The sequence below is a fragment of the Bombyx mori genome, chromosome 17 (genome assembly GCF_030269925.1).
Source record: "Bombyx mori chromosome 17, ASM3026992v2".
Lineage (NCBI taxonomy): Eukaryota > Metazoa > Arthropoda > Insecta > Lepidoptera > Bombycidae > Bombyx > Bombyx mori.
Window position 1 is genome coordinate 2,203,383 of NC_085123.1, and position 22,380 is coordinate 2,225,762.

General features: G+C 38.5%; 1 protein-coding gene across 1 annotated transcript; it reads right to left on the reverse strand.

Moving 5' to 3' along the window:
* Nucleotides 1-375: 375 nt before the first annotated feature.
* On the reverse strand, nucleotides 376-17,432 carry LOC693027 (trehalase). Its single transcript, NM_001043993.1, is given in 2 exon segments — nucleotides 376-3,291; nucleotides 17,247-17,432. A coding segment is annotated over 1 exon segment (1,740 nt). The 5' UTR covers nucleotides 17,247-17,432; the 3' UTR covers nucleotides 376-1,551.
* Nucleotides 17,433-22,380: the final 4,948 nt, after the last annotated feature.

A 22,380-nucleotide genomic window follows, 5' to 3' on the forward strand; every position in this document is an offset into this window, starting at 1 on the left:
GAGTTTTTTAACGTTCTCGATAGCGTAAAAGTTAACCCAATTTTGTATGCAGTTGTAACAGCGCCCCTAGCGGCAAACGTACGCAAACGATCCCGCTCCATACAAATATGAACTAACTTTTACGTTAACGAGAACGTTAAAAAACTCGAACTAAGCACACTGAAGCTAATAAAAGCGTATTAAAATAGACAGAAGCCAAAAATGATCTATTAAATTATTATATATCTATAAAATTATCTATATTTATCTATTTAAATATAGGCTATACGAAATACATATATGACAAAGGTCTCAATGAAAAATGTGTTTACAAAGCTTAATGGGTGAGAAATGTGGAGCACGCAAGTATATAGGAAAGAAAGGAAATAAAAATAAAAAACAGTCAAGTTACATAGTTTATTTGAATCAAACCGAAATAATATGGCAGTTAGGTAATTTTAACAACATTCTTATTTAATTTTGGAACCTTCAATAACAGACACTTAAGCTAAAATTGTACTTAGGTTAATTAAGATAATCAGCCCCCCCACTATGTGAGGTATTTTCTTAATTTAATCAAGAAGAACCGTATTTAAAATACAGTAACAAAATATCCTTAAATGCTAAATTGTAAATTAATTATCTGTTCACAGATGAATAAATTGAAAAGTCTCTCTGTTGTTCCCAAAACTAAGTCTAAATGGTTCTTTTCGTTTGACGTAGACGCTAATCGGTAGACTCTTTTAGTTGCGTTAAAAAGCCGTGGCTTCATTTATATTATAGGAATAATACAATGCATTTTTGGGAGTACACAATTAATCGCGTCCACCTGAATTTGAATTAATATTATTTCAGAATGATTCCAGCAGTAAATTAATAAAGGGGATTATCACCATTTTTTTCACGTAAATGCTTTTGTGAACTCAACTATATATATTAAATAAAATATTCATATACATAGGTAACTGGGAACAAATCCGGCACGGTCGTCCGGCTCCTATTTAGGATTCCCTGTGTTAAGCCGCTTTCAGACTATGCTATAATATAATAGCATATATAGTATATCTCTCATAGCACAACAATATCCCACACAATGCATTCTTATGGACAGACTCACACTGTACTGTATTTTAAATTATTGCCTAACTATAGGCTGCTATACTATATGGTACTAAAGTATAGCGTAGTCTGAAAGCAGCTTAACGGGTACCAGATACTGATAAACATACTTATATAAAATTAAATATATACATATATAGATAATAAACTGCCAGACAAAGAGCAAACAAACCTGTTCATCACACAATGTTGGCTTGATGTGGGAATCGAACCCACGACCCTCAGCGCGATAGTCAGGGCCGCTAACTACTACACCATTGAGTCAGTCAATTATAAAACCTTCTAATATTTTAGCACCGGATTGAGATTGAGGAAAAATACGGACGAAAATAAACATTATTAAACAAGTTGTGAAATCTTGTTTTGCTTAGAATGAATTATTATTAATGAATTATTAGCTTTAAAACTCTTTGTTCTTAAATATCATTAAATGTCATTCACATCGGCCACGATTTATTTTTCCTTAGAATCCGTCTCAGATTCTTCGTTTGACTGACCGTTATTTGCACTAGCATCTACAGAGTCCACCGAAGTCAGTACAGCTCCGTACCTATCTAAGAACTCCAGGACAACGCCGTTCGACCATCCGAATCCATCTTGAACCGTGTATTCACCGCCGCCGCCGTATTTACCAGCGTTCAACGCATCGTACTTCTCAAACATCTGTTTCTTTTCGGTAAATCCTGATTTACAAGCTCTCACCCAGACCTGGGCGAGTTCTTTTGCCAATTTACTACTCTCCTCGGAACCAATGTTTTGGATAGCCGTAACGACAATGCTGACTTCTGGAGGCCAAGCGTTAGGGAAGTCCCATTGTTCTCCACTGTTGACTAGAGACACCGGGACACCTCCGGGGTACTCGAGCGCTTGCGATTCGTGAAGGTACTCCAGGACTCTAGCGCCATGCTTAGCTAGAAATGGTTTTTCGACTGCGTTCATCCACAGGGGAGCTAGGTTGCTAGTGTAAAAATATCTACGTGGCTTATTATTCAATATGTCGTAGTCGTGCCAGACTCCGTCTTCTTCATCCCATAACGCTTGCTCTATAGAACTTCTCCATTGTTCGGCCATGTAGCCCCAGTGAGCCGCTCTCCGAGGATTCTTTAATATAGCTTGGAAGTTCGCCGTAATCTGTAACGCTCCGGCGAAAATAGCATTCAAGTCTACGGGGATAACGTTCTTTGTGTTTAAATTGGTTAGATTACCACTGTTGTCGCCGCTTTCTGAAATAAACCAGCGCGTAGAAAAGTCCCACCCGCTCTCAGCGGCGCTTTTTAAATCGGCGTAAATATCATTAGGATCAGTAGTCTTGTTTAATTTCTGAGCCAATTCGTAATCTTCGTAATAGGACTCCGGTCGAGGACCAGCGCTTGGAATATAATACCTCAGGAGAGTGTAAACTCTGTCGTTCTTGTTGAAAGCGATAAGATGAGTGTCCAGCCAATATTCTAATTCCTTTTCTAAAGCACTAATATACTTTCTGATGAATTCGATGTCCTTAGTCTTTTCGTAATAAAGCTTTATCATGGCCGCCAATAAAGGAGGCTGGCTACGTTCTTGGTAATACCATCTGCTTCCATTGGGAATGTGGCCAAATTTATACAGAAGCTCGATTAGGTTTTCGATCATTCCTTTTGCAGTTTCGGTCATGTCAGTGATTAGAAGACCTTCGATAATCCAATATGCGTCCCAATAGTAGATTTCTTTAAATCGACCTCCAGGAACGATGAAGCCATGTGTCATAGGCACGAGACTCGATTGTTCGGGTTTTTCAAGGACCGAGGGCTTAACGCGTCTGGCTAAAGTTGGCCAAATATCATTTAAAGCTTTAGCGAATTCCCGGAAACCTTCATCACGAATTTTGGCGAGGAAAGGCGGGTTTTCTTTATGGTCATCCGGTTTCCATTCTTCAAGTTCGCTGGTTTCATCAAAAAAGTCAACGACAAATTCCTGCAGGTCTTCTTTCGTTGGATTATGATTCGTGCGGTCCAACAGCTCTTGGAAGGCGGACAGTGTTGCGTTCTCGTCTTTACGCATTTGAAAATCGACGAAAGTTTTAGAATCGGGGTAGAGTCTGGCCATTTGAACGTAATGAAGCAGCGTACTGTTGCAGTAAACTGGTCTGATGCAAGTCGGCGGTAGGTCATCCGCGATTACCGTCGTCAATCCCACCAGTAGTAGAAACAACCTCATCTGTAACAAGAAAACAGTACTGTAGAACCAATATGTTCCATAGACTTTATATAAGAATGTAAATCTTCCTTTCAAGTCACCATATCACACAGAAAGTTCTTAAAGAATAAATAGATGATTATTTAACAATAAAAAAATGTGAAAATCATTCTCATTATTAATCATTGTTATATGGATTTATATATATTATTTTAAACCGAATTTTATGTAAATTGTGTTTTGAGTGTGCAATCAAGTATCATGTTCTCTCTCTCTCTCCCTCTGTCTCTCTTTCTTTATATTTCTATTTTTTTTATTCCTACCCAAGTTGATAGCCTTGAGAGGCTATTTCAGCGTAACCTTAACTAGTAGGTGAGCTCACGGGGCTCAAACCTGACGACATTGCTAACACTAATCCTAGCAAGAGCAGTGTTCCGCTGAATCTACCACCGGATCGGAAACGCGACCCACTGAGAAGATCCGGCGAGAAACTCAGTGGACTGTGTCTGAGGGTTAATTTACTTGTCGAGCCCTTCGTCGCAAGCGACGGGTTCGACGAGAACGATGACCGGTGCTTGAGGTACCCTAAAAAAACCGTTAGTGGATCAGGAGGATCCGAAATGACGTGTTTTGGGGGACATATACTACTTTCCATTCTGTCCGCAGGATCGGGAATGTTATATTTCAGACGAGGGCAATACGCACCCCAATACTACTCGCTGGAGTTATGCAAAATTTTGTGTAATCCACTAGTATCGTATAAATCTAATACCGGTTACAGAATCTGTCCATTTAATTTTAGACCATTAATATAAAACGAATATTACACGTTTAACTCCGGCCATGAACAAGTCAATAACAAATTTTCGTTAACATTATTAGCATGTGCAAATCATAAATAGGTACGTCAATATTTTTTGTCAAAAATACCTTGACCTGTTGCGACTTGTTTTTTACGATCGTTTTTTTTTTAACTAGCTTCGCTGATTAGATTCAATCAAGATTTTAAACTTAAGAAATATCTTGATCCTCTTTTTACGTTATGTTCCATAACCTGTTTCACCTTGTTCGGTCGTAGATTCAGAAATTTAATATAAAGTCAAATATCTGGCCACTATTTGATATCGAGGCTGTTGTAGAAGATGTTAGTAAGCTAATAATACCAGAAGGTGGTATTAAACTACTTTTAACAGAAGTGGTGGGTTAAAAAGCCGTATAACGGTATCACTTAGATTGTCTTCTTTTTCTCTACCGTATCCCACTAGGTGGGGTCGGCGCAGCTAATTTTTCTCTTCCATTCTCTTCTATCAGCCGTCATCTCAACACTCACTCCTCTCTCTCTATCATATCGTCATTCACACACTTCATCTATGTCTTCTTCGGTTGACCTCTTCCCCCTCTACCTTGCACTACCATTTCCATACATCTCCTAGTCACATGCATCTTCTCTCTACGCATCACATGTCCATACCACGCTAACCGTCCGCTCCTTAATTTGTTGTTTACCGGGGCCACTTTCACACTTCCTCTGATATACTCATTCTTTATCTTATCCATTCTTGTCACTCCACACATCCATCTCAACAATCGCATCTCTGCCGCATGCACTCCTCTTTCATGCTTAACTTTCGTCGCCCAACACTCAGATCCATACAGCACGACACGGTATCACTTAGATTGTATTTTACTATTATCGTAGAAATCCTCTCAGCTCCTAGATAGAACTTAATAATTAAATGTCGGTAAGGAAATTATTAGAACAAGTAGGCTATCATTCGAAATATTAGGTTCCAACCAACAATCACATTTAAATATGTTGTTAAATCTGCCACGATAAATGTAAATCTTTGCAACAACAAAAAAACCGAGGTCAAATCGATGGTTATTTAACTTTTTATTTTGTCGGATGTAAGGTCTATTGGCTATTAGTACTGTGGACTTTAATTTAAAAAAAAAACTAAATGATTTTTATTAGCCAAGTTTCATGTGAAGATTTAACTGGAATAACCCCTTAAGCTGTCACGAATAGATAGCAATAAAAAAGTAAAACTGGTTAAGATTTGGTTTTACAGCATCAATGACTATTGCGGTATTTTTAATCGAATAATAATTTTGATTAACTTGGTAGTGCAATAGTTAATGGCCCTGACTATTGCGCTGAGGGTCGTGGGTTCGATTCCCAGATCGGGCAAACATTCGTGTGATAAACAGGTTTGTTTGCTCTTTGTCTGGGTGTTTATTTTCTATATGTATATAAATATGTATGTCAGTGTCTGGTACCCATAACACGGGGAATCCTAATTTGGGACGGGATGACCGTTCGTGGTTTGTTCCCAGTTATCTATATACATATATAAAAATGAATTGCTGTTCGGTAGTCTCGCTAAAACTCGAGAACGGCTGGAGCGATTTCGCTAATTTTGGTCTAATTATTTGTTTAAAAGGTAGATAAATATGAAAATGCTCGGAAATAAATAAAAATAACAGTTTTGTTTTTCCTTTGATGTGTCCCCCGGCGGACGGATTCCTTTTGATTTTATACAAAAGTTTAGGTCTTTTATTTATCGATTTAGGCACTACGAAGTCTGCCGGGTCAGCTAGGTTATTAATAAATAACTTGTAGCAAACCACTAAATAATAAACACAAAACACTAAACACAATAATAATTTATTTCCTTGTAGAATTACGTGTAACGAATCCAGTATTTATTGCCTCTTGTCCTGGTGAAACTGGATAGGCTTCCGGGACACCAGTAATCCCTCATTTATAAAAAAAAAACCTACTGTCATTGTGACAGATCATTACCAACCTTGACTTTGATCATTCTGAAAGTTTCCTATGTTAGAAGATTATTTTCCAATTAAAAGTCTTATGCTAAAGTCTATCCTTGACAACAGCGCCGAAATGTTGGCAAATTTTGAAAATCGTGGTAAGAAACCCGTCAGTAAGTACTGGCTGGACCAATTTTGATGATTTTTTTTTGTATGTGCTCCATTGTTTGAGAATGTTTTAGAATCACAATTTAAATATTATAACAACCTTTTTTAATTCATCAAAACAGTCCAGATTACTACAATTTATTCAAATTTTTTTTGAAATTTTCGCTAGTATATAATATAAGAATGAAGAAAAGTAGCCTAAAGCGAAAACGGAGGTTGGTACCAACGCCCTGCCTATTTCTGGCGTGAAGCAGAAATGCGTTTCGATTTGAAGGGTGGGGCAGCCGTTGTACTGTAAAAACGGAAACCTTAGAACTAGTATCTAAGGTATCTTCAGGCATCTATAACGTAAATGCCGTCAGGAAATTACGTTGTAGATGCCTATGGGCTCCGGTAACCACTTAACATCAGGTGGGCCGTGAGTTCATCCACCCACCTAAGCAATAAATATATATGTATAAATATTTTATTTGTAAGCCATTATCGCCAAAATAGTGAACCATTAATATACCAAAGAAGAGGAAAGATTAAATTTTTTCTTTGTTACTTTCTTTTTTTATTGTGTTTGTTACTGTCAGGACCAGATTCGTATAAAAGAATATTCAATAAGATCAATAATAAATTACAGTTCGCTAATTGAATATAAAACTGTTCTGAATTTAATACACTAGTTTTTTCCCGCCATTTTGCGTTTGAATCTCAATTATAAATTACTTTTGTTCTGGAACAAACCCGTGTTTCACTGTTTAGAGTTAGAGTGGTTTATATAAGTCAATTAAAATTAAAATATAACTATGAATAACTGGGAGACGAGGGAACAAATCTGACTGGCAAACTAGGATGTGGTGATCATCAAGTCATACTTATTTATAAATGACCTAGCTTAGATTTAGAAAACCGTTTGTATATAATAATCAAAGGGTTTCTTCTTTTTAATCTTTTGTTTTTTTTTTTTTGTTTTTATTCCCATCGAAACCCATTGAAAGCCAATCGATATCAATGTAATATGCATTCGAGGGAGCTGTATAGAGTCCCTTCTCTATTTCGCGTGAAATTCGTGTTTTTGGATCACTCGTAATTAACATCACAATTGAAACAATAGGAGTTTTATTGTTGCAGCGGCTTAAACAGTTTTATGTTTATACATTTATTATTTTTTTCATCTTATAGATTTTCGGCGGTAAAAAAATCTCGTGTCACAGACTATCTTCTTTTCTCGTGCGTTCCGACTTACGTATCGTAAAAAAAGGTGCGTTCTTAAACGCCACACATTCATTAAAAATAGTGATAATTCGTCAACACACTTCACGTGGCATGGGTCTACCAGAATTTCCTGGAAAAACCTAGAAACATATAATAATATATGTCTTCGCCAAAAATCTATATATAGGTAGGCAGGCATCTTCAGACTATCAGGTTAAAAGACACGTGATCCTACAGTACTATGAAAGCGCTTTCATATATCGACAGACCTTTGAAATGGCCTTTACTTTTTCACAATGCCAATACAGATTACGATTAAATATCAAACATCACTTACGCTTATAAAAACTTCGTAAACATTTTGTTAGAACAATTTTCAATTAACGCACCTACGTAGGTATGTTTTGTTTTCCTTTTGTCAGATTAGATATACGTATTCATGAGGATATAAAGAAATGGATTCTGAGTGCTCAGTAATTCCCTGCAGCGGAGGCAAGTCCAGTTCAATCCGTATTTCACAAATAAACAAAGTGTACAAAGTTTTCCTTATCCGCATGAATTGAATTTTGTTGTTCATTGAAGTTTGTTGTTTGAAGTCGTCGTGGCCTAAAGGTTAAGACATAAGACATCCAGTGCATTCGTATCTAGCGATGCACCGGTGTTCCAATCCCGAACGCGGGTACCAATTTTTCTGATGAAATACGTACATAAGAAATGTTCGCGATTGACTTTTACATAGAAGGAATAACATCGTGTAATAAAAATCAGACCCGCAAAATTATGATTTGCGTGATTACTGGTGGCAGGACCTCTTGTGAGTCCGCACGGGTAGGTACCACCACCCCGCCTATTTCTGTCGTGAGCAGTAATGCGTTGTAGCTATACTGAGACCTTAGAACTTATATCTCAAGGTGGGTGGCGCATTTAAGTTGTAGATGTCAGTGAATTGTATTGAACAGTGATAGTTAAAAAGTAAGAAAGTAGATGGGAAAAGAAAAATATAATCCAAATTATATTTACAAAAATTTATAATTCTTAATGAAATTGACTGTGAAGAAATTTTACAATAGGTACTCTATTTTAGAAACTTTTACTTTTTCTCTCTCTAGCTCTTTGAACATGTGCACGACTCAGGTGTCGTTAAGTGATTACCGAAGGTAAGTAACGAAAATGCTATCATTCATCTTGCAAAAAAATACACATATTCGACCGACGATATTCGACCTTGTGTCTGAAGGCGGACCGTTCATCTGATGTTAAAAAATTATTAATTTTTACATGACCGAAACGACTATATCTTATTAAGCAACAAAACTTCAGATATGCACTTTATCGTCAGCCGAATCCATTGTTGTTCGAGAATGTTTCGTAACTAATTCTGATCACAACTTGGACCACAATTTTTTTTTCCACAACTTCAATTTTCACTTCTAACAACAAACACAAAAGGCTTATTTTAAACTGGCCATTAATACCTTTGTATGATCCTCGAGTTGAAACGAAATACACTTCATTCTCGTTCTTACGAAAATATGTATTTATCAATCTACGTACGATAACATTTCAAGACTTTCTTGACAGAAAACGGAATGTGCGACTATTGCAGCGATTGAATACTATTGACAAATTTTTACTTATGACGACGCTTGCAGCTGAAAGTAAGTATTGTACTTTTTGACGAAGCATGTTGCTGATAACTTTATTTCTGTAATCTGACGAAGCATGTTGCGGATAATAACATGTACTTTTAGGTTCGGAATATTGTGTTCTTTTTTTATAATAAATAAATTAATATGAAAAATTATTGTTGACAAATTAATACCAGCGACTATTTGTTTTTTTTTTTTATTGTCCTTGTCGGCAGACGAGCATACGGCCCACCTGATGGTGACTGGTTACCGTCGCCCATGGACATCAGCAATGCCAGGGGCAGAGCCAAGCCGTTCCCTACCGCTTAATACTCTCCACAAGCCTCGTTTGAAGGACATGTCATAGCGCTCGGGAAACACCGAGCTACGTAAACTAATTCCATTCATAACGTTGCATTGTGAAAATGATTACAGTAAATTGAACTAAAACCAGTTTATTTAGATCGTGTTTTTCCAAAAATAATATTGTTCTATAGGTTTCATAATGGCGAAATTCGACAATCATCCCGTGGTTTTCCCAGTACAATTTTAGGTCAGAGGAAACAGTGTAATAATTTGTTTTACATTCTGAAAAGTCTATAATTACAGGGGGGTTTCCGTTTATGTTGTTTGATAAGACCACAGAGTGTGCTAACTTTTGATTAGATAGCAAATGATACGCATATCTTGAATGACATCGCTAAGTATCATTGCCCTTATGGAAACACTTTGTATTTCTTATTATTGCAACAAAAGTACTAACAAGTTCGTATGTAAACATTTGATGATTACCTTTTTTTTAACAAATCAAGGAATACTATTAGTTGAGGGCGGGGCATGTCGGAGTCGAACCGACTAAAACCTCCTGTCTCTCAACAACCAACGTCCAAACCTCGCATGAGACAAAACTCATGAAAAGGCAAAGGGGGGAAAGTGAAGCGTTTAGTGCGGAGCACATCTCTCCCATCACCCTCTCCCTCGCGACGCCGGACTGGCGGTCGTCGGCGCCACGACCACCAGCCCTCTTGGTCGACAGGCTATCCGAAGCCCGCCAGATGGCGCCGGTTAGAATGGTCTATCCTACGGAATGCCCCGCTGGGTCAGAACCAGCGTGGGTTGAGGATAGCCGGCCTTATTAAATGGAAGTAAAAATAAATCGAGCTGGAGGTGATAGATGAATCGTAACACTAAATAGTAATTAAATACATTCCGAAATTCACAGACCACGACGTGCTGACGTATTGTTTATTTTAATGCACACGTCGATAGCAATACAATGGCCTAAGTATCTATTGTCGGTCCTAGTTTGAGGTTCTAATGTACGATCATCCTTTATCATGATTTATAAATGAGTTTTAATGAGTTCTTCTTCGTGGCGTTCACGTTGCTAATCTAATATGTAACTAATATATATGAGCTCCGGAGCCGCTATTAATATTAAATGTATTAACTATGACCGTTAGTCCACTAAGTTTCTCGCCGGATCTTCTCAGTGGGTCGCGTTTCCGATCCGGTGGTAAATTCTGCGACTGCTCTTGCTAGAGCCAGTGCTAGCAACGCCTTCTGGTTTGAGCCCCGAGAGCTCACCTACACGTTAGGGTTACGCTGACATAGCCTCTCTAGGTAACCATCTTAGCTAGAGAAAAAAAGGTCGTATAGAACATAGTCAACTTCAGCTATTGTTGACAACATTCCAACCATCTGTGCCACATTCCGTGCCCTCAATTGCAGGCATGTCCCAATATTGGATCGGCATCCAGCCTTTTGGGAACAGTGTGCTTGCGTAAAAGTTAACTAAAATTTGTGTGGAGTTGAAACAGCGTCCCTAACGGCAAACGAAGGGAAGCTATTCCAACTCCACACAAATTTTAGTTTTTTGCAATGGCAACTTTTACGCAATCGAGAATTTAAAAAACTAGCACTAAGTACACAATATGACGAAAAGAAAAGTCTTCTTTCAATCCGTTATACATGCGTACAATGTTAATTGTCAACTGCTATTGGATTAAATCTGTTAGAGGTTATATTATTTGGTCTTTAATATAAATACCAGAAACCAGTCTAAAATAATTGGTATACATACCACGTATTACTTTGAAATAAAATATATTCTTCCACTTCTACCCGCATTATATGCAAATTATTAAAGGCGTTAACAGTGTACTGCATAAATTAATATGCGATGTCAAACCGGAAGCAACTTACCGGATATGATCGGTAAAAAGAAAAAAAAAGAAAATTAAGTTTAATACTGGCAACACATAATACAGGTTTTTGTTGTTATGAAAATACAAAAAAAAACCTAACAAAATTATGATATTTTTATATTTTTCGTATTTGAATTATTATTTTTTTGTGTAAATTTTTATTATATTAATAAAAAGCATTTGTAACACCCAAATCCGGATGAAGTAAAACAATACGAAATAAAGAAGTAAAAAATTCCTTCCCTATGACACGTTGCAAGAGATATATTATTATATAAAGGCTATTTTTGGTATAAGCAATGTTTCTGCGGCTCCGGTACCAGCCCAGCCCCTCCTGGCTGAGCCTTTGCTCGCCCACCTGTCCCCGGTAAAGCTATTCACTGGCGCAGCCTTCTAATCGCGCTTTTGAATACGTTCCAAATCTTTCGAAACTTACTGGAGGAGGCTATCAGAAATTTCTATTTAGCATTCTGTTAATACGTTTGTAATTAAGATCAAGTACATATGAAGTAACGTATGTTGGCCTAAGTGCAATTGTACGCTGCTTGCACAGAATAGCAAAATAGTCGAACAATATATTGGCACTGCAACGATTTGCAGCTCTAACGGCGGTAAATTCTTAATTTTTAAGCTATTGCATAGCTTCTTTCGCGGGCCTTGAGCGCGGCGACTGAATCAAGAAATTCCGTAACGAAAATAACCTGACACCTACTATGTAGCTCGCGTTCAACACTTTCGCACGTTGCGCTTGTGTAGTGTTTGTGAATAAGCGCGTGGCGTGACGTCACACTGCATGCGCATCATGAAAAGTCTGCCCATCTCTCTCTCGCGCGCGGTCTAGCTTATGAGTGTGAAAGGGACAGTTAATATTTTGCTTTTATTAATGTTTAATATAGCGTGGTCTTGTTTTATTATTGTTTTAATATTATTATTATTATTTTTAATTATCATTGTCTAATTATAATTGCATAAGTTGATAAAAAATGCTATGCAATAAGCTTTACCGTGGCAGTCCCCGAGTGCCACACTTTTTTTTTTTTGTTTATTGCTAATTTGGGGGATGAGCCCGCAGCCCTCAATAAAAAAAAACTTTAGTGATACGGCTATAATATGGGCTGCGAGCTCGTGCACCCATCTAAGCAATAAAATAAACTTTAGTGACACGGCTATAATAGGGAGCCACGCTGTGATAACTTTGAGTTCCGATCACTATTTAAAACTAGCTGATCTGTGAGCTCATCCGTAATAAGTATCACAGTAATAAACAGTTCGTAACAGTAACAAAAAGATATCGGTTGCCATCTCAATGGAAAACAGCCTCGTCCTTCCGTGCGCGCGTGTCGGTCGAGTTTTTCCTCTAAGCGTTCTAAACATTTTCCTGCAAATTCATTTTAATATAACAGGAAGTTTATCTTGTTTTCCTCTTAGTTGGATTTCCAAATTATAAACCGTTAAATTTTCTACTTCTTCCTCATTTGCTTCAAGCACTATCATAGTATCTCATCGACTATCCTAGTATTGATTAAACACTATCCTTATATTATTATTACTTTGTCCTTTTTTTTACGCTGGGGAATCCATTTACGGATACCCGGTCGAGGAGGGTAACGGACCGGGTTGTGTCGGACTCCGGCGCCTTTTGAGAGGAAGAAGGGGAGAAGAGTAGGACCCAGGTCCTCCACCTCCCCCAATTTCTCACAGGAGACTATGCCTTGAAAGAGGCGCGCGAGGTACTTGCTCCGCAGAACCGACTACCGACTACCTAAGCCCCATCGAGCTCCACCACACCGACTACACGAAACTTACGGTACCGCAGTGCGACCTAAGCTAGTCTTTAGAAGCTATGCCAAGGTAACCGAACGAGTAGGTCAGCTCACGGAGCTCTAACCCGAGGACGTTGCTAACACTGGCCCTAGCAAGAGTAGTGCTTCGCAGAGTCTACCACCGGATTAGAAACACGATCTACTGAGAAGATCCGGCGAGAAACTCAGTGGGCAGTGTCAGTGGTTTATTTTACTCTCCGAACCCTTCGTCGCTTGCGACGGGTTCGACGTGAACGGTAACCAGTGCTTGAGGTACCTAAAAGTACCGTTAGTGGATCCGGAGGATCCGAAATGACGTGTATAAGGCTATATTATTAGTGATGTGTAAGTACTAGCTAAAAATATTAGACGATATACTAGACGGGCGTACGGTCCAGCTGATGGTAAGTAGTTACCCTCACTCATGACCGTCAGCAATGCCAGGGGCAAAGCCAAGCCGCTGCCTACCATAAAGAGTAGGATGTCTGTATTACAATACTGTTTTTCTTTTGTATATCGAAATGCGGGCGGCTGCATATACATACATCGTATGATAACTAAAACTCAATAGACCCAGAACTAAACTACTCTTAGGTACTACTAGACTTCTATAGTAATTAAAACAGTACTTTATTCGAGGTTCAGGGCTGCATTCTTGGCCGCATGGCGACACCCCATTTCTAAAACATTCACATCATTAAACACAAACCCAGGCTCGCTTTGTTGATTGTGATAGAAATAATTGAATTTTAATAGAATTTAGAAGTCGTCGTGGCCTAAAGGATAAGACGTCCGGTGCATTTGTATCTAGCGATTCAAACGGTGTTCCAATCACGCAGGCGGGTATCAATTTTTATAATGAAATACGTACAAACTTAACAAATGTTCACGATTGACTACCACGGTGAAGGAATAACTTCGTACAATAAAAATCAAACCCGCAAAATTATAGTTTGCGTAATTACTGGTGGTAGGACCTCTTGTGAGTCCGCACGGGTAGATACCACCACCCCGCCTGTTTCTGCCGTGAAACAGTAATGCGTTGCGGTTTGAAGGGTGGAGCAGTCGTTGTAACTATACTGAGACCTTAGAACTTATATATCACAAGGTGGGTGGCGCATTTACGTTGTATGGGCTCCGGTAACCACTAAACACCAGGTGGGCTGCGAGCTCAACAACCAGTAAAAGCAATAAATTTTGTTTTTACATAAAATTCAAATTGTCAGTAATTTATTTCGGTAATAGTATCGATGCGTACCTAACGAGTGTGTCTTTCAAGGGAGTATTTGAAGTAAAGCATAGCTAATTTAAAAACAATCATTTTGAATTGAATACACACATATTGATCATTAACAAAAGTCCACCTTCATGCCTTTTGTTCGTCAGGATTTCATTTGTATATTACAACATTTAATAATATAATAAGAACATATTTTGTTTTGTTATTATTATTTTTTGTATTCTTCTCGATTTTCACATGTCACAGATGTAAGTAACACTTCAATCGTGACGATGAAAACAAAACGACATAAATTATAATAGACGAATGAGTGAACCGTAAAGTTGTTTTGAATAATATTTAAGTATTGACTTAAAAAATTGTGTTAGATAATATACCAAAGTGTCTAGTTTTTGAAGTTAAAACTTCTTTAGCATCGTTATGATTCGATAGTCGATGAAACGAAGACGCGACAGTAAAAAGAGATAGACGCATACATTTATAAGATTTAACGTGGGAGAACATGAGATAGGAAGCATAATACAATGTTTCTTATATTCGTGGTTCTCTTTGGGCTCTGCTTCGTACCTAATATTCGCACTTAATACATTATATTCAAATCTATGTAATATATACGAATAAAATGTAAAATAATTATCAAACTTTGTATCACTATGATCAATCCGATATTTTACATTCGTCTCATTATCTTGATGCCAAAATTTTTGAAGGTTTCACTTCTACCACGTGTAATAAATTGCACACAATATGTATTTTTTTTCTTTTTCTCTAGAACGTTCAAATGCGGCCCGTATTAAGTCATTACGGGTCCCATAGACCCCACAATGTGAATGTCAACACTTATTTGGAGACATGACTTCAAAGCCTCAATTGTATTGCGTATTACAAGAACGCTTCGTGGCAGCAATAGACAGGATAGTGGTACTTGCCTATGCGGTCAGAAAATAGACCTGATTTTTATTTTATTGTCGGAACCTTTACAAAAATAGTAGTGTAATATTTAAAGAATTCAAATCTCAATTTGTTGTTAGACGAGAATGCGAGGTTTTTATGTTTGTTTCCAAGTTGTTATCCGTTAGAGAACCAAACATATTTTCAGAAAAAAAAACTTGTCTTAATTATCTTATTATATAAATATTTGTACGTTTTTTTTGCACTGGCAGATAACATAATATGTATTTAACAATGACTATTTTGATATGGTCGGAGTACATTACCTATATGAAATTGTTTTAATTTTAATTGATTTAGAAATGGAATTTTCAAAAGCCAACTATCATTCAGACAGAAAACAAACAACAGTTAAACAGAACTCTCATCTTAATTTATCTTATGAATATTATTATCACACAATATTCCTGATGTAGATATCTATCAAATATATACATACGTATATTTGTGAATAAACCGTCTATTGCATTTAAAAGGAAAACAATGTTCATTTATTAAGCGTATACTTATAATTTTGCGAAATTCATTTTTCGTAAAACATATAGAAATAAAATAAATATATCCAAGTCCGTCCCTGCGTCACACGGGTCCGTTGACCTAACGCGACCACTGATTTTTATTTATTATAATTAATAATTAAACGGCCTTTTTATATATAATCGCGTCTGACACCAATATCTCTATTAATTTTAGAGGTACCCACAGTCTTCAGTCTACCCGGGATCATGGCGGTTTTACAACAGCGAACAAATATCGAGTAATCAATAACTGAACAACATGGTGAAAACCTGCTAAATATTAGTGTTTAAAATAAAACCATTCACATAGGTAATTTATCTTCTGGCCAAAAGGCCAAAAGGTTTCGTAATTGCTTCTGGTTCGACTATTTTTTTCGGGCCAGGCCGAGCCTCCTACGAGGTCTCCGGGCCTAGGGGGCGTGCGAGGTATATGGGACTTGACGGACTCTAGATATTGGCAGCGAACTCCGGGCCTAAGGAATGCAACTTAGGACTTGACTAAACGACTCAGCTGCACTCTTTCACCCGGGGTCAGAACCCGGTCAGAGTAGAGGGCTGGTTTGACATTCGACTTGACCTAGTTTTCAGGCATATTAAAAATAAACAGGCAAAGGAATCCTATCTACGATCTTCTCGGTGGGACATGATGTCGATCCGCCGAGCTGAACCCCGTGAGCTCACCTTCACGCCCGGTGAAGCTAGGATAGCCCGCCAAGATTACTAGCTAGGCTTAAAAAACAATTAAAACCTATTTGCCAGTTTAATTTTCAAATATCCAAACTCCATTATATTTTTATGCGATACACAGGTACAACTTACGAGTTAAGATTTTTTTTAAATATACTCACTTTGAAATTAAACCAACATAAAGTTGTACAGAGTAAACGATAATTATAACAAAGAAAGATCTAGAGATAAGAAAGAAGAAAATAGATACCATCATAATTGCATTGCTCAAATGTATTACCGTATTCAATTCCAATGTCTTTTTTGGATCATTGTATTTTCGTTTTGTTTTTCGAAATTTGAAAGTCAAAAAAATGTAAGCACTTCGGTTTTTTTTTAAATACTTAAGAATGATTTCAACATTATCTGTGCAACTAATTGTTAATTGCCAGCGTCTGCGGATTAATCTTGTGCCTCGTCTAATTGGCCATAATGTTGAGTATAATAACTGTATGTGAAGGACTAAGACTCAAGCCTAGATTTAAAATTTTCAACAGATCTTACATTATCCATCACACAATTGACGAGAAATTTATATTGTGTTTTTTGTGGCAAACGAAAGTGACATATTTCATTGCTGCCCATTGATGCCCAACAATAAAATAAAAAAAACAAATTAAATAACAGTAGATGGTAACAGCACACATTTTCTAGATTATTCAAAGAAATTCAAAACAAAGTTTTTCTTATCACAAAATAAAATAAATATAAATGTATATAAGTTAAGTGTAAATAAAAACAACAAAAAAAAAACAACTCACCGTGAAGACGATCAACGTTCACTTACAAAAACAAATATAATAATGATAACAATTCCGTTACACTAAGTACTAAACTCTAGTACTAAGTAAGTAACTAAACTGTTTATTTTAAAGACAAAATAATTTTATAATTCGATTGTCATTTTTTTTTTATTCGATTATAATCGCGTACGTCCGACTCGATCGTTCTGACGCGAATGTCAGTTCCAGTTTACCGAAGGCTGTATTTATACACCTATATTCTTATCAGGAAAATTCGGATGATTAATTTATTTTGTTATAACACGTATTGTTATTCAGTTCAGTTTTCCCGAGTTTCAGACTCTGTCGTTCGTCACCACGGAAACTTTAAAGCGTTCCGAAAATAATTTTATGTCAAAAAAAAAACGAAATTAAACCTTACAATAGAATTAGTAATTGTTACGTCTAGGCTACGTATTAAGACCTTTTGCCTCTAAAACAATTTGTTGTTCCATTTTCTTTTCATATATGCTTCTACTAGAGTTATATACTTGTCGATATAAAATTTGTATGTTCCTTATAGATTCCGCAGCGGGCTAGCCGAAATCTATTAAATTTTAAGCAAACCTTCAAGGACTTAGCGGGTAATTCTGTGAAGTTCCATAGCAAGCGAAACCAAAGCAGGTTCTTAAGGTGCCTCTAGTATACTGGAGATTGACCATCTAATAATGCAAACTTGACTGACTCCGTGGTGCAGTGGTTAACGGCCCTAACGTAACTTTATATTTAAACGTAACTATATAAGTGTGTTTATCCTTCTTTTTTTTATTGCCCTTGTAGGCAGACGAGCATACGGCCCACCTGATGGTGAGTGGTTACCGTCGCCCATGGACTTCATGGGCAGAGCCAAGCCGCTGCCTATACCGAAAATGATGGGGCCGGATTCGTTCCCAGTTATTATTATTATTTTTTTTATTGCCCTTCTAGACAGACGAGCATACGGCCCACCTGATGGTGAGTGGTTACCGTCGCCCATGGACTTCAGCAATGCCAGGGGCAGAGCCAAGCCGCTGCCTACCGCTTAATACTCTATACATAAGCCTCGTTTGAAGAAGAACATGTCATATTAAACTAGTCCTTATCTATTGCCAAGCGAAAGAGCTGGTGTGCGCTAGCAATCTATCTAGCAATCGGCCTGGTGACTTTATGCGTCTTTAAGGGCATCTCCTGGGGAAAGTTTAAATAAATAAATAAAGTGCAATTTCATACGTGTTCAGAATGTTCGTATTCAGAACTACTAATATTAATTCAGTTCTCGTTGACCTTGTATCGCGACCCACTTGCTCTCAAATCCGATCTCCGTCGCTTATTGACATCGACAATCACCGCAGCTAAGTTAGTTATTATCACTAACGGCATGTTAGAGAGGTCTGGTAAAACTGTGGCCCAGAACCTGTTGATGCGGTTAAAATATTTCAGGAAATGTCCATGACGCAACAATGTTTTTAAGGGAGAACGCTCTATCGTCAATACTTTATGGAAAGCAACGTGAAAGAAAAGCGGCCTAAGAAGCCTTTTTTTAACGCTGGGGAATCCGTTTACGGATACTCGGTCGAGAGGGGTAACAGACCGGGCTATGTTGTACTCTGGTGCCTCCAGAGAAGAAGAGGCAGAAAACCGAGGTCCCATTCTTCTTCCAATTCCTGCCGGGAGACTTCGCCTTGAGAAAGGCACGCCAGACGCTGCACGGCGTCAGCCACGCAAGACCCGTCCCGCAAAACCGACTACCGACTAAAACCCATCGGGCTCCACCACTCCGACTCCGCGAAAACCACCGTACTGCTTAATGTGCGAGTTTAAGAAGCCTGTGCCACTGAAATTGTCAATGAACATGTCCACTAGTGAAAGAGTTGACAGCCATGTAGGTCACCAATGCCCTACTTGGCGCAATGGAAGCAATTATGTCGATTTCAGCTACTAAGGATCTGGATTGCCTTTTATTTTATTTTATTTTTTTCAGGCCGGGGGCCGAACCTCCTACGAGGTCCCTGCGCCTAGGAGGCACGTGGGGTATGTGGGACTGGTCTGCGACTGCGAGACCGCGGGCCCAAGGATGTTTTAGGACCCTACCCACTAAACGACTCCCCTGCACTCTTCGCCCAAGCGCCCGATCCCCTCCGAGGTCAGAACCCGGATGAGGTACGGGGGTTACCGCGGTCAACACTGCAACCAGACAGCGCAGCTCACCCCAAGGACGCCCGGCTGACGGAGCCTTCGAGGCAAATCGAATACTCTGAAATGTCAGCCGGTACCCGTCGGCAGCCCGTTTTTTTTTTTATGATTGAATATGTACTGGTGGCCCGGAGGCCTTTCCAGTTTCACCAGGACAGGTGGGCGAGCAAAGGCTCAGCCAGGAGGGGTGGGATTTGCTAACAGCTACCCGAGGGCCACCGAAGGAGACCTAACAGCTCAAGAGCAGCTGCTTCGCGAATGAATCTACTACCGGATCGGAATCGCGACCCGCTGAGAAGATCCGGCGAGAAACTCAGCGAGCTGATTCATGGGTTAGGTTGCACGGCGAACTCTTTGTCGAGTTCGACGAGTACGGTTACCGAGGTCCCTAAGCCTGCTCCTAATGTTAGAGCTGAAGGCGTCTAATGCAAAGGTTATTGGATCTGATGGATCCGTAAGGACGTGTGACATAGTTACTTCAGTGCGCCACGTAGCCCACCGGTGACCTACACGGCAGTCAATGTGTTAAATAGTAATATTCTCTAAATCCATAATACCTAATCTAATTATTATACGTGTATCATAAAGAATGTACGCACGAGTACTCAGGGACGGGAGATTGAACAACAAAAACCCTACCTACCTACAACCTACAAAACCCTACGACAGACATCAGTACCATATCTTTCAGTATTAAGCCCGCATAACTATTTTTATGTCGGTAAAATTGCATAAACATTCTTAGTTTACGCTAATGAAAAAACAATTTCAATGCCAACAGACTACGATCGGTATTAGTTAAGTGTTTTTCTATCTAGTGCTTATAGCTGAGTGTTATGTTTCTGAAACTGGGTAAGGGAGTCTTGAATTAAGAGGACCCGGACTTGTAATACTCTATTAAGCTATATATCAATTACACGAGTACGTCAAACCGTCACTGCAGTTCCCTTGACTCGTCCTTAGTAGCACCATCTATATATTAATACGTGAAGCAAAAACTGTGTATCCCTTTTTACGAAAATTGCGCGGACGGAGGAGTATGAAATTTTACACACTTATAGAGAATATAGAGAAGAAGTGGACAAGGCTAATATTTTTTTTAAATAATGCATAAAAGTTACATTAAATCAATAAAGAAAACATTACACACACTACATACCATGTATTTGACGCACACACGCATGCATACCTACTATTTATTGTCAAACTTTTGTTCTTGACGTCTGTTGTCAAATTGAGAGTAGATATTGTTTGTCTTTGTTAATATTTTTTATAGTGTAGTCTTGGCGAAATTTGTGATTATAGAAGTACAATCATAATAGTGTACAAACTTACAATTCCAATTAATTATAGTCGAATTTCGACTACTGCGGGATCTCTAGTCCTGTTAAAACTTCCCTCTCCCAAATTCCCTTAGCCATGAATATCTCCCTATTTTTAGGTCAATACCAATTCCGATGTGAAAAGGTCATGCTTTTTGAAATAACAGTAGTTATGCAAAGAAATTGAGGTATCCATCGAAAGAGATTCTAAAGTCGTCGTGGCCTAAAGGATAAGACGTCCGGTGCATTTGTATCTTACGATACACCGGTGTTCGAATCACGCAGGCGGGTACCAATTTATCTAATGAAATACGTACTCAACAAATGTTCACGATTGATTTCCACGGTGCATCGTGTAATAAAAATGAGAACCCGCATAATTATAATTTGCGTAATTACTGGTGGTAGGACCTCTTGTGAGTCCGCACGGGTAGGTACCACCACTGCCTATTTCTGCCGTGAAGCAGTAATGCGTTTCGGTTTGAAGGGTGGGGCAGCCGTTGTAACTATACTTAAGACTTTAGAACCTATATCTCAATAACCACTTAACACGAGGTGGGCCGTGAGCTGCTCCACCTATCTAAGCAATAAAAAAAAACTGCTAATACAATCCTATTAATACAATCGGGTTTAATAAATTGTCGTAATACGTGTCGTATACTAATAGATCTAAACAATCAAGGTTGTATATTTCGCAGCGTCGTGACAAGACTATTTGTGTTCGGTTTTCCGTGAGAAGACCGCCGTCTGAGCGCCAAACTTTCCACTGCTCTTCACGACAGCGGCTTTCGTCTGCTTTTCAGATCCTAAATTGCATGCGTTATACGACGGCATATCTTTAGCGCACAAGGGACTCAATAAATACCAGTGATTACGCAAATTAAAATTTTTCTGGTTTGATTTTTATTACACGATGTTATTACTTCATCGTGGAAGTTAATCGTGAACATTTGTTGAGTACGTATTTCATCAGAAAAATTGGTACCCGCCCGTGATTCGAACACCGGTGCATCGCTCAATATGAATGCCCCGGACGTCTTATCCTTTAGGCCACGACGACTTCTTTGCTCGACGACTTTGATTGTAGTTTGATATCCGCGTTAGTATAACAGCACTGGTATCGCGCATTCACCTCCCTAAATGTGTCATTAGTGCTATTCAGAGTTGCACAGCGGGTGCTTTCTTCGAGCACCCTACCCTTTTCATATATAGGGTGTATAAAAACCATTTGCGTTATCTGGACACACCATCCCCACTCTTTACCTAGATTGAGACGTTAAAATAGTAACTTTTTTTTTCTTTTCTTATTTTTATTGTAGTCCGTAAAGTACTTGGTGTCTCAGGAAAAAGGAACGCAAAAAGATCGAGGCCTTTGAAATGTATTGCTGGAGAAAGCTGCTACGCATTCCTTGGACAGCTATGAGAACCAATGTCTCCATCCTCGAAGAGCTGTAGGTCACCAAGCGCCTGCTGACTATGTGCCAGGAAAGGATCCGGAGTTTCTTTGGGCCCATAATGCGATCCTCATTGCACAGCCTGGAGAAACTCATATTTTTTTTTTTTTTTTTATTGCTTTGGTGGGTGGACGAGCTCACAGCCCACCTGTTGTTAAGTGGTTA